Source organism: Hemicordylus capensis, chromosome 2 (assembly GCF_027244095.1).
Source record: "Hemicordylus capensis ecotype Gifberg chromosome 2, rHemCap1.1.pri, whole genome shotgun sequence".
Taxonomy (NCBI): Eukaryota; Metazoa; Chordata; class Lepidosauria; order Squamata; family Cordylidae; genus Hemicordylus; species Hemicordylus capensis.
The window spans coordinates 358,753,372-358,765,931 of NC_069658.1; the positions used below are offsets into that span (position 1 = coordinate 358,753,372).

The 12,560-nt window shown below is 41.9% G+C and overlaps 1 protein-coding gene across 1 annotated transcript in view; it reads right to left on the reverse strand.

Annotated features, from left to right (window-relative positions):
- Positions 1-11,167: 11,167 nt before the first annotated feature.
- Positions 11,168-12,560, reverse strand: part of LARS1 (leucyl-tRNA synthetase 1) — an 80,899-nt gene continuing 79,506 nt past the window's right edge. The window contains exon 32 of the mRNA XM_053297446.1: positions 11,168-11,543. Coding sequence (XP_053153421.1) covers positions 11,338-11,543 — 206 coding nt within the window. The 3' untranslated portion in view covers positions 11,168-11,337. The remainder of the gene's footprint in view (positions 11,544-12,560) is intronic.

Sequence of the window (12,560 nt, forward strand, 5' to 3'; positions counted from 1 at the left end):
ATATAGCCACTGTAACTGGGCAAGAGGCACCTTTCCAAGTAGTGGTTCTCTTGTATTAGCAGGGCATTGTTCACACAGGGCTTTTAGCTTGCATCTCCTCTGGAATTGGGGTGTCTGTGTTCATTTATGAGCCAGATTTATCCTGAGGTCCCTGCAAGCTATTGGGGAGCATTTCACACAGAATTCAGGTTTTTCATTGCATGTTGGAGTGTAGCCCAATTTATATCCAGGGTTTAAAAAAAAATCCACTTTTTGCATTGGGGTTTTTTTGAAACTTCAGACTCACAGTAAAGCCTCGCAGTAAACCCGTGATAAAGTCTGCTGTGTGGAAAACGCCCAAGCATAGAGCAACTGTCCATATTCAGCTCAGATTAGCATCTCTAGTAGTGGCTGCTGCTAGTATTTCCCATGTTTGTGTTTAAATTGGTGTTTCCTCTAAGACAGGGAACCATTTCCTCATTCTTTTTCTCATGTTTTAATTCCTTGCTATGCACATTTTTTGTTGAAAAGAGGAATAATAATAATAATAATAATAATAATAATAATAATAATAATAATAATTTAAACAAGAAATAATAATAAATTTTGCATCCTCATTTTCTACGACTTTTTCAATTTTATGGTCCCACCAAATAAAAGCTACCTGTAGCTAAAAATTGGTGGGACCATAAAATTGAAAAAGCTGTAGAAAATGAAGATGTAAAAATATTATGGGACTTCTGACTACAGACAGACAAACATCTGCCACACAATACACCAGATATAACTGTAGTCGAGAAGAAAGAAAAACAAGTCAAAATAATCGACATAGCAATACCAGGGGGATAGCAGAATAGAAGAAAAAGAAATAGAAAAAAATCACCAAATACAAAGATCTACACATTGAAATTGAAACGCTGTGGCAGAAAAAGACCAAAATAACCCCAGTGGTAATTGGCGCCCTGGGTGCGGTTCCAAAAGACCTTGAAGAGCACCTCAACACCATAGGGGCCACAGAAATCACCATCAGCCAATTACAAAAAGCAGCTTTACTGGGAACAGCCTATATTCTGCGACGATATCTATAACAATTGACAATAAAATTCAGCCATCCCAGGTCCTTGAGAAGGACTCGATGTCTGGATAAAACAAACCAGTCAATAACACCTCTCTGACTGTGTAAACAAGAAATAATAATAATAATAAATACACAAGGAAATCTAGACACCACCTAAAACCCCAAACCTTTTAATCATCAACAGCATCTGTAGAACCTAAAGGCATCAAATCCAGTTTACCCCAATTTATGGAGTAACTAGATAAATTATCAAACTTTTGAAATAAGATTAGGAACTAAGTCCTCTGGTTTATCAATTATAAATAAAATATATGCATATAAAATCAACTTGTTCACAACCCCACTTAGTGTGACACCCTTTATGTTATCAGAATCTCTGATAGCACAAGTCAGAAGTTTGTTTTTATTTATTTATTTAACATTTATATCCTGCTTTTCCTCCGAGGAGCTCAAAGCGGTGTACATCCTTATTTTTATCTTCACAACAACCCTGTAAGGTAGGTTAGGCTGAGAGATACATGACTGACCCAGAGCCACCCAGTGAGTTTCATGGTTGAATGGGGATTCAAACTCGGGTCTTCCCGGTCCTAGTCCAACATTCTAACCACTATGCTATGCCATATTGAAAAAAAGGGGATAGAGGGCATCCCTGACGTCTGCTCGTTCTAGCCTAATTGAAGGGGACAATAGCCCATTGGTGTTAACCTGTGAATAAGGAGCCATATACAGCATAGTAACCCAAGTCAAAAAAACTTGGGGGAAATCCAAATTTAATCAAACCTCATTTCAGAAACCCCAGATGAACCATGTCAAACACCTTCTCCATGTCTAAAAAAAAATAAGAGCAGCCAGATTTTGCTTCTCCAAGCTTAAGGGTAGTGATCATTCAAATTAGCTCTCTATATGTGCTACAGAACCCTGATGAACTAGGACTGGGGAGACCTGAGCCCGAATCACTGGGCCATGAATCACTGGGTGACTTTGGTTCAGTCACATTTCAGCCTAACCTACCTCACAGGGTTGTTGTGAGGAGAAACATCACCATGTACACCACCCTGGGCTCCTCAGAGGGATATAACTGTAAAAATAAATTTTAAAAAATCTGGCTGTATATATTATAAAATAGCTCAATTAATACTATTTTAGTATTTCTCTTTCTATCTCCCTTTCTAACATTAATGTAAATCGATCCCTTTATTTCTGGGTACTAATACAAAGCTGTTAAATGGCAAAGCTGTTAAATGACTAATACAAAGCTGTTAAATTTCATCTGTCCCCTGGGGGTGGATGAAAGAGACACAGAGGCTATTCTCACGAGCAGCAGAAACTGGACCAAGGGGGCCCAGCCCGGTTCCTGCTGCTCGTGTGCTGCAATGGGAGTGGCTCCCTGCAGCAAGCCTCCCTAAATGCCCCCACCCTTAGATGAGGTTAGCGGAGCATGCGCTCCACTAACCCCGTTTTTTCGGTCATGTGTCGCAGGCAACTCATGAGAAGACCCCTGACAGGGAGGTTACAACAAGCCTCCCAACATCAGGGGGCTCCCTAGAATGCCCTGTGCACTTGTGTGGGGCATTCCGGTACTCCCCGGGGCTAAAAGGCCCCCAATCGGCTCCGTGGTGGAGCCGGTAATTGTGTGGGCGGCCCATCCAGCTGCCCAGGGAGAGACAGATGCTTGTGTGCAGGGAGAGCAGGTCAAGCTCGCTCTCCCTGTAGAACCCTCTTAGGCTCTTCACACTACTCGTGGAGAATATGTAATGTGTACTACATTTTGTTTTCAAGATGCAGCCAGCCCCTTTCCCAGAGATTTAGGATGCAATCCTGCACAAATTATTTGCAATTAAGCACTTAATTCAAGAGCAAAGGAATAGGACTTTGTTTTGACCCATTGATTAGAACGGAATTTCAGTTACAATTCACTTTTGCAGAATGGTGGTATTCCTTTCCAAAAATGTGGGGAAGGAGAAGAAACAAGTGCCTACCGACAGGTTTTTAAAAAGGCATTTCCAGTGACTCCACAAGAGGTAGAACAGGGGCAAACTATGGGAGGTACTAGAAAGTGGGGACTGGAGCGCAATTGGAGCATATTGTTATATTGCCTCCTGTCATTATGACGAACCCTCAGTTCCCCCTTGCCTTTGCAGGCTTGATCCAATTCAGTTTTGTGAATATGAATCCCCCCCCCCATCCAACTCAACTTTCTTTAACTTTGAACTAATTAGCTTAGAAATTCTGCTCATTATTTTTTATAAAAGCTATTCCTTGTGAAAAATTGACCTACCCAGATTTCTAGGTTTTGTAAATAATACGGAGACTTTATTGGTAATAAACCTCACTCCTCTTTCTATGACTAGGCTTTATCATCCCAAGCAGCTAAGTACCTGCCTAACAGTGACATCTCCTGGAATAAAACAAAATATACAGCACAGTCCATTCAGTTTTCCTGTTGCTTCTCACTCAATTAAAGCAATCAGTTTTCCTCTTGAATAGAACTGCCTGTGTCGTGCAAAGCAGATTTATCTTGTGAGTTTTGCTCCACAATAGAAAACAGCAATGCCTGTCTGTCAAATGCAAAGCATGTGCCCTACCACTAAGAACATAAGAACAGCCCTGCTGGATCAAGCCCAAGGCCCATCCAGTCCAGCATCCTGTTTCACACAATGGCCCACCAGATGCGGCTGGAAGCCTACGGGAAAGAATTGAGGGCATGCCTTCTCTCCTACTGTTACTCCCCTGCAACTGGTATTCAGAGGCTATAGCCCTCCGACTAGAAGCTGATGATGGACCTCTCCTCCATGTAGTTATCCAAACCCCTCTTAAAGCCATCCAGGTTGTTGGCTGTCACCACATCTTGTGGCAGAGAATTCCACAAGTTGATTATGCATTGTGTGAAAAAGTACTTCCGTTTGTTGGTCCTAAATTTCGTGGCAATCAATTTCAATGGATGACTCTTGATTCTAGTGTTATGTGAGGAGAAAGATTTCTCTCTATCCACTTTCTCCACACCATGCATGATTTTATAGACCAAGCATTTCTCCCCGTAGTTGACTGTTTTCTAAACTAAAAAGCCCCAGGTGTTGTAGCCTTGCCTCATAAGGAAGGAAGGTGCTCTAGGCCCCTGATCATCTTGGTTGCCCTCTTCTGCACCTTTTCCAATTCTACAATGTCCTCCTTTAGATGTGGTGAGCAAAACTGTACACAGTACTCCGAGTGTGGCCACACCATAGTTTTGTAAGGGTATTAAAATATTTTATTTTATTTTCAGTCCCCTTTCTAATAATCCCTAGCATGGAACTGGCCCTTTTCACAGCTGCCGCACATTGACTCAACACTTTCAATGAGCTGTCCACCATGACCCCAAGATTATTCTCCTGGTCAGTCACTGACAGCTCAGATCCCATCAGCGTATACATGAAGTTGGGGTTTTTGTCGCAATGTGCATCACTTTACACTTGCCAACACTGAACCACATTTGCCATTTTGTTGCCCACTCACCCAGTTTGGAAAGATCTTTTTGGAGCTCCTCACAATCCGTTTTGGATTTCATTACCTTAAACAGCTTGGTGTCATCTGCAAATTTGGCCACCTTGCTGCTTACCCCAACTTCTAGATTATTTAGGAATAAATTAAAAAGCACCGGTCCCAGTACAGATCCCTGGGGGGTCCCACTTACTTACTTCCATTGTGAAAACTCTCCATTTATACCTACCCTCTGTTTCCTGTCTTTCAACCAGTTAGCAATCCACACATGTACTTGTCCCCTTATCCCATGACTGCTAAGTTTTTTCAAGAGTCTTTGATGAGGAATTTTGTCAAAAGCTTTTTGAAGTCCAGGTATACCATGTCAACCAGATCAGCTTTATCCACATACCTGTTGACACTCTCAAAGAACTCCAAAAGGTTTGTGAGGCAAGATTTACCTTTGCAGAAGCCATGCTGGTTCTCTCCCAGCAGTGCCTGTTCTTCTATGCGCTTACAGGTGAAATTCGGAAAATTAGAATATCGTGCAAAAGTCCATTAATTTCAGTAATGCAAATTAAAAGGTGAAACTGATATATGAGATAGACGCATTACATGCAAAGCGAGATAAGTCAAGCCTTAATTTGTTATAATTGTGATGATCATGGCGTACAGCTCATGAAAACCCCAAATCCACAATCCCAGAAAATTAGAATATTACATGGAACCAAGAAGACAAGGATTGAAGAACAGAACAATATCGGACCTCTGAAAAGTATAAGCATGCATATGTATTCAGTACTTGGTTTGGGCCCCTTTTGCAGCAATTACTGCCTCAATGCGGCGTGGCATTGATGCTATCAGCCTGTGGCACTGATGAGGTATTATGGAAGACCAGGATGCTTCATTAGCGGCCTTCAGCTCTTCTGCATTGTTTGGTCTCATGTCTCTCATCCTTCTCTTGGCAATGCCCCATAGATTCTCTATGGGGTCAGGTCAGGCGAGTTTGCTGGCCATTCAAGCACAGTACACTGTATACTTTTCAGAGGTCCGATATTGTTCTATTCTTCAATCCTTGTCTTCTTGGTTCCATGTAATATTCTAATTTTCTGGGATTGTGGATTTGGGGTTTTCATGAGCTGTACGCCATGATCATCACAATTATAACAAATTAAGGCTTGACTTATCTTGCTTTGCATGTAATGCGTCTGTCTCATATATCAGTTTCACCTTTTAATTTGCATTACTGAAATTAATGGACTTTTGCACGATATTCTAATTTTCTGAGTTTCACCTGTATTTATTATTATTTATTACATTTATATCTCGCTCTTCCTCCAAGGAGCCCAGAGCAGTGTATTACATACTTAAGTTTCTCCTCACAACAACCCTGTGAAATAGGTTGGGCTGAGAGAGAAGTGATTGGCCAAGAGTCACCCAGCAAGTATCATGGCTGAATGAGGATTTGAACTCGGGTCTTCCCGGTCCTAATCCAGCCCTCTAATCACTACACCACGCTGGCTCACGCTCGACAATTTTATTCTTGAGAATGCTTTCCATCAATTTGCCTGGAACAGATGTTAAGCTAACCAGCCTGCAATTTCCCAGATCGCCAGAGATCCCTTTTTGAAAATCAGTGTTAACATTTGCTACTTTCCAGTCCTCTGGTACAGAGCCTGATTGTAGGGATAAGTTATATATTTTAGCAAGGAGATTGACAATTTCACATTTGAGTTCAGGACTCTTGGATGGATGCTGTCTGGCCCTGACAATTTGCTAGTTTTTAATTTTTCCAGACAGTTTAGATCATCATCTCTTGTCACTTCTGTCTGACTTAGTACTTTAGCCTCCGTCCCCTCCACCCGCCTGGTTCAGGAACAGGTATATGCTTAGTATCCTCTGCCATGTAGACAGGTGCAAAGAACTAATTTAGCTTCTCTGCAACCTCCATATCCTCCTTAATAATCCTTTCACTTCCTCATTGTCTAATGGTCCAACTGCCTCCCTGGCAGTTTTCCTGCTTCTGATGTATTTAAAGAAGTTTTTGTTATTCCCCTTGATGCTTTTAGCTAAATGTTCCTCAGACTCTCTTTTGGCCTCCCTTATTGTCACCTTGCATTTCTTTTGCCAGAGTTTGTGTTCCTTCCTGTTCTCTTCATTTGGGCAAGCCTTCCAATTTTGGAAGGAAGTCTTCTTCTCTTTTATAGTACCTTGACTTTACTTGTTAGCCATGCTGGTATCCACCTGTACTTAGTGGTACCTTTCCTCCTGTTGGGTATACGTTCTATCTGCTCTTCTACTATTGTGGTTTTGAATAAACTCCATGCATTCTGGAGCGATGTGACTCTCCTGATATTTTCTTTTTCCCATACTCATTTAGGAGAAATTTCTTCTTCTGAAATTCAGTGTTAGACTTCTTTGGTGATCCCCCCTGCCCACCCCACATGTATGCTGAATTGGATCACACTATGGTCACTGTTCCCTAAAGGGTTGATGACATTGACATCATGCACCAGGTCCTAGGTGCCACTCAGGATTCAATCCAAGGTCTCCTTCTCTCTCGTTGGTTCCATGACCAACTGATCTAGGGCACAGTCATTCAGTGTATCTAGAAATTTGACCTCTTTGTCATTACCCAACTGTGAATTTACCCAGTCTATATGTGGGTATGTGTGACTTTGAAGAAGCAAGATAGAAAAATCATTGATACTTTTGAACTTTGGTGCTGGAGAAGACTTTTAAGGATACCATGGACAGCCAGGAAAACAAACAAATGGATCCTAGAACAAATCAATCCAGAATTTTCACTCGAGGCACAAATGACCAGGCTCAAAACTATCATACTTCTGACACATTATGCAAAGATCCAGCTCCCTTGAGAAGTCCATAATGCTGAGAAAAGTTGAAGGAAAGAGAAGAAGACAACCAACAGCAAGGTGGATGGACTCGATTATGACAGCAATGAATGCACCACTGGGAGACCTTAACGGCCAAGTTGAAGACAGATCATCCTGGAGAGAATCTATCTATGTGGTCGCTAAGAGTCCACACCAACTTGACAGCACTTAATCAATGTGTGGGCAATTGAAGTCACCCATTATTACTGCCCTGCCTCTCCTTGTTGGTGGTATGGTCTCTTCCTGTAGATGCAATCTTGCTTAAGAATCTAAGACGCCTTGCTAGTCTAGGATTTTTTTTGTTTGCAAAGAATCCCAGCAGGTGCTAGTTGCTCCCCTCAGTAGTGGCCAGTGGTCCAGTGGGTACCTTTTGCTCAACCCTGGTTGATTATTGTCCCATTTTCCAACCACTAAAAGCTATAGTAGCCAATTCTACTTTAAACCATTCTGTGGCACTACTTTTTCCAAATCTCTCAACAATATTGGTCTGCAGCCAATATCAGATTCTGTTACACAGAAAATCATGTGATATACACATCCTCACCCCACTACTAGATAGATATAGATCCTGCTCTTTCAAGGAACCCAGAGAGCTGCACATGGTTATGTTTATTTTCACAAGCCAGTGAGGTAGGTCAGGCTGAATAGCAGGCCGAGTCACCCAGTGAGTTTCAGGGCTGAATGGGGATTTTAACTTGGGTCTCCCAGTCCTAGTTCAACATTCTAACCCCTACACCATGCTGCTCGCTCCATTACTTATTTGAAAGCTCTCCAGCTTCCATTTCCCTCCTCTTCACAACTTGCAAAAGTGCATTTTATATTTTCCTATATGTCAAAAGCTGTTGAGTGAATAAAACAAGAAATATGGTTCCCTTCAAATACACAGTAAAGGTGTGTGGGGAGAGGGGGAATTGGGAAAAAACATAGGGTTTTATACAAATGGAGATGGAGAGGCTGGAGGAGCAGCCCTAAGAGTCGGTGAACAGTCATGAGGCATCTTTTACAGACATAATTGCTGCATCTACCAGCAGCATTTACCTATGGATATAGGAGAGTCAACACATAGCCATCCTTGACCTCTATTTTTCTTCTTCTTATGGAGAACATACTAGTGCTCCTTACCATCAACTCCCTTCACAATGGTTTGAAAAGCAGCGCTCAGTGTTTCTCAGTGTTTTGTGTGCCAAAAGGCGATATGGGCCAAGGGCTACTTCATTCCTGCCAGCTCTCGCTCACAGCTACAGGGTGCAGTTAGCCTGCTGCCCTGGCTATAATCTTTTCTCTGTACACAGTTTGGGTTCCTCTTGCTGCAGAGGCAGGCATTCAGCAGACAGTGTAATTGCAGAGCTAGAACTGCTCATTTTCTTACTGGCATGCTATAGTTAGTGAGATGCTAGGAGGCAGCCTGGCTGGCTGCAGAGACTGATCAAAGCCCTGAAGAAGAGGGAAAAGGAGAAAAAGGGGGAAGGAGGCTCTTTCCCTCAACTCCTTTTATTCAGACTAGAAAAATTAGGTAATAAGCGACAAAGTTACCAACCACACTTTTGAGAATGAAAAATGAATGACCAAAGAGATCTATAATAGCGAAGGAGTGAGCTCTTTAAAAAAAAAAAAAAAAAAAACTTCAGATGTGATGCAAAAGATTCCGCACCCATTTCCCCCCAGAATGCTGTCCTATATTCACTCTAAGTAGCTGACACTTTGTATAGTCTGCTTTATTCTTGCCTTTCATGGTGGGAGGAATGCTCTGCTTTTCTTATACAAAACCAACTGGAAGAAGAGAGTTTACCAGCTGAAGTTCCACTTTAGTAAAAGCCAGTGATATTCCAGCAATTTGCAAAAGATCTCTCACTTTTCTTCTTCCGGGAAGTCTCCATAAAAAGCATTTTAAAGGATGCCATATAGGCACCTTATTTCATAACTTCTCAGGTTTGAATACAGTTACAGACATATCAATATTTCCCAATTATAACTCCACTGGCTATTACTACCCTATTCACTTTTCTTTAGAAGTATGCTGTAAAATCACTTCTAAGCTGCAAACCTGAAGAAAGGAGAGGAGAGCTGGTCTTGTGGTAGCAAGCATGACTTGTCCCCTTAGCTAAGCAGGGTCTGCCCTGGTTACATATGAATGGGAGACTTGATGTGTGAGCACTGTAAGATATTCCCCTCAGGGGATGGAGCTGCTCTGGGAAGAGCAGAAGGTTCTCAAGTTCTCATCCTGGCATCCCCAAGATAGGGCTGAGAGAGATTCCTGCCTGCAACCTTGGAGAAGCCACTGCTAGTCTGTGAAGACAATACTGACCTAGATAGACCAATAGTCTGACTCAGTATATGGCAGCTTCCTATGTTCCTAGGAAAAAAGCCCAACTTTTGCTTCAAACCACCTCACCTTTTGAAGCAGTAAGATGGTGTGTAAGGGCAAATTCCTTATTTTACTCTACCATCGCATCTTATTGATGATTCGTATGTGAATCTGATGAAGGAAACTCTTGGCTATGAAAGCCTAAGCCATATGAAGGGTTGCTCTGCCACAAGACTCTGTTTTGCTACAACGGAATCCAACATATTGTGTTATATTCCCCCTTGTAAAATGCCCACCAAGTACAGCAGGGAACAGAACTCCATTTAATTTCCCCTAACACCCCAGCTTCACCCCTTTTCTTTTCTCCCATAGCATGGACCAGCTGTACTGAAATTAAGGTATCACTTCCAGCTGAGTGCAGGCAAAAAGGAAATAGCCATATCCCACAAGGGCATGGCCACTGACCTAATGGGACACAGTTTCCTACCCTCAACTGGAACTGGGCAGAGTAGCAGCTAGGTAGACTGGAATTTTACGGTGCAGGCTATTAGGAAGGGAGGCAGTGTCCCATCACATTGTAATGGAGCCTAGTGGGACATGACTCTTTTTCCCTTTTTTTGCCTTCCTCTGACCTTGCTCGCCTGGAGCAGAGAATCTTTGCTCTAAACAGAATGTAGATAGGAACAACTACATGAGGTGGCAGAAGAGGTTTTCTGGACTAGTCCCTGGAGATTATTTGCCCACTTCTTCTGCTCCTTAGTTTTTCATGCAAGTAGAGCTGCAGAGAGATTGCCACATTGTAGAACCTCTCTCTTCCAAGGAGAAAAGACGACATCATGTAGTTTACTACTGGGAGGGGGGACTGCAGCTCCCACTGTCTCTTGGCAGGAATTTTCTGGCACACCAGCCAGCATATGCACCAGATAGAAGCATTACACTGACTCTAATATATGTTAAGATTGGATACCATTCTATGTACCAAAACAAAAAACCCCACACACTCAAAAAATGAATTAAATAATAACGAAGAAGAAGAACTATCTTCTTCATTATGAGCCCCACTGCCCACTGAGGTCGTCTGGAGAGGTCTGTCTTCAGTTGCTGCCAGCTCAGCTGGTGGCCACACAGGGGCAGGCCTTCTCAGTTGCTGCCCCGAGATTGTGGAATGTGCTCCCTACTGAAATACAATCTTCCCCATCTCTGACAATTTTTTAAAAGCATTTGAAAACCCACCTCTTCACCCAAGCATTTTCAGCTTTTTAAATTTTTAGGTATTAATCTGTGTTTGATTTTAAATTATCTAAATTGTTTTAAGTTTGTGTGTATGGTTTTAACTTGTTTTTATGTTATTGGTAACTGCCCAGAGATGAAAGATAGATATAGATAGATAGACAGATAGATAGATAAGAGTCCTGATTTGCATAAGAGAAGTTATTTTCAAAAAAGCCAAAGGGATGGAAAATATATTTATTATAGCCAGATTTTAAAAGAGTGTAACCTACGTACAAGATGATGCAGTGTTTTCTCTCAGAAATTTAAATTGCTGTGGTCCACTAGGAAATTTTAAAGCTATTCATGTTATTGAAAGACTCATTGGTGATTAATCAAGCTTTATCTAAAATCTAATTAACTATATAGACTAGCGTATCCCCAATATCGCTCATTAACCCATTTTCAGTGAGGTGAACCCGCTTTTCAGCTAGGTCTATGTGAAAGACAGCTTGATCTAAGATGGGGGACTTCTCAGCATCTTCTTTTCCAAGCAAAGGAACACGACGAGGGCCCAGGAGAGGGTCATCAAACCGCATTAATTTCACTTTGGAAAGATCTAAAAAAGAAGACATAAGAATACACTTGTAAGAGACAAACATTTTAATATGAGTCTGCACATCAAAGAAAGACCAGGCAAGCTACCTAGCAAAGATAGATAGTTTTAATAGCACCGGCTAATGATTACTGCCGGAACTGCTTAAACAGTGCCATTGTGTGTGTTAACATGTTGCTATGCGGGACAGTTATTTTCAAAGCTTCAAAGGCTATAGAAGTGCTTAATTACTAAAGCTTAATTAAAAGGCAAGGTGGGGTCAAGAAAACACAGCATGAATGCATTCACACTGAGGCGTGCCTCAGCATGAAGAGCAAGCTGGGGGGTGGGGCGCGACTGAGTTCTTCCACCAAGAAAGGGATGCACAGGTGGATGAAGATCTCCAGTTTTCATTAATTTTGCATCTACAGGATAGCAGCATTAACAGTGCTCACACAATGGGGGAGAATCCTGACCCCCAGGCAATTTTTCATATAGATGCGATTATCTACACTTGACTTAGTGGCTTCCATGCAATAATTTGCAAGACCTTGCTTATGATAGGAATCCTCTAGCTCCTCATGTTCTGGCTGTGATGGCCCCTCCCTCCTTCAACTGCCACCACAGAACAACTCAATTGCCATATTGACACAGCCTGGAAAGCCACCCCCATCCACCTCCCCATGTTCCCATAGAGGTGGCGTCTCCATCCCTCAACATTTTTATTTTCTGTTTCTTTTTAGATTGTGAGCCCTTCGGGGACAGGGATCCATCTTATTTGTTTGTTATTTCTCCGTGTAAACCACCCTGAGCCATTTTTGGAAGGGCGGTACAGAAATCAAATCAAATCAATCAATCAATCAATAATTTAAAAAACTGTCTCAGAGCTACTTAAGAGCCATCTTGCTCTTAACTGGAGCAGAAAAGAGACACAGCCTAAAAAATACAACATGTAAAGATCTAGCTCTTCAGAGTCTTTGTGTTGCTTGTTGTACAGGTTTTTATCTATACTTGCCCTTTCAATGATTTTCTGTAAACCAC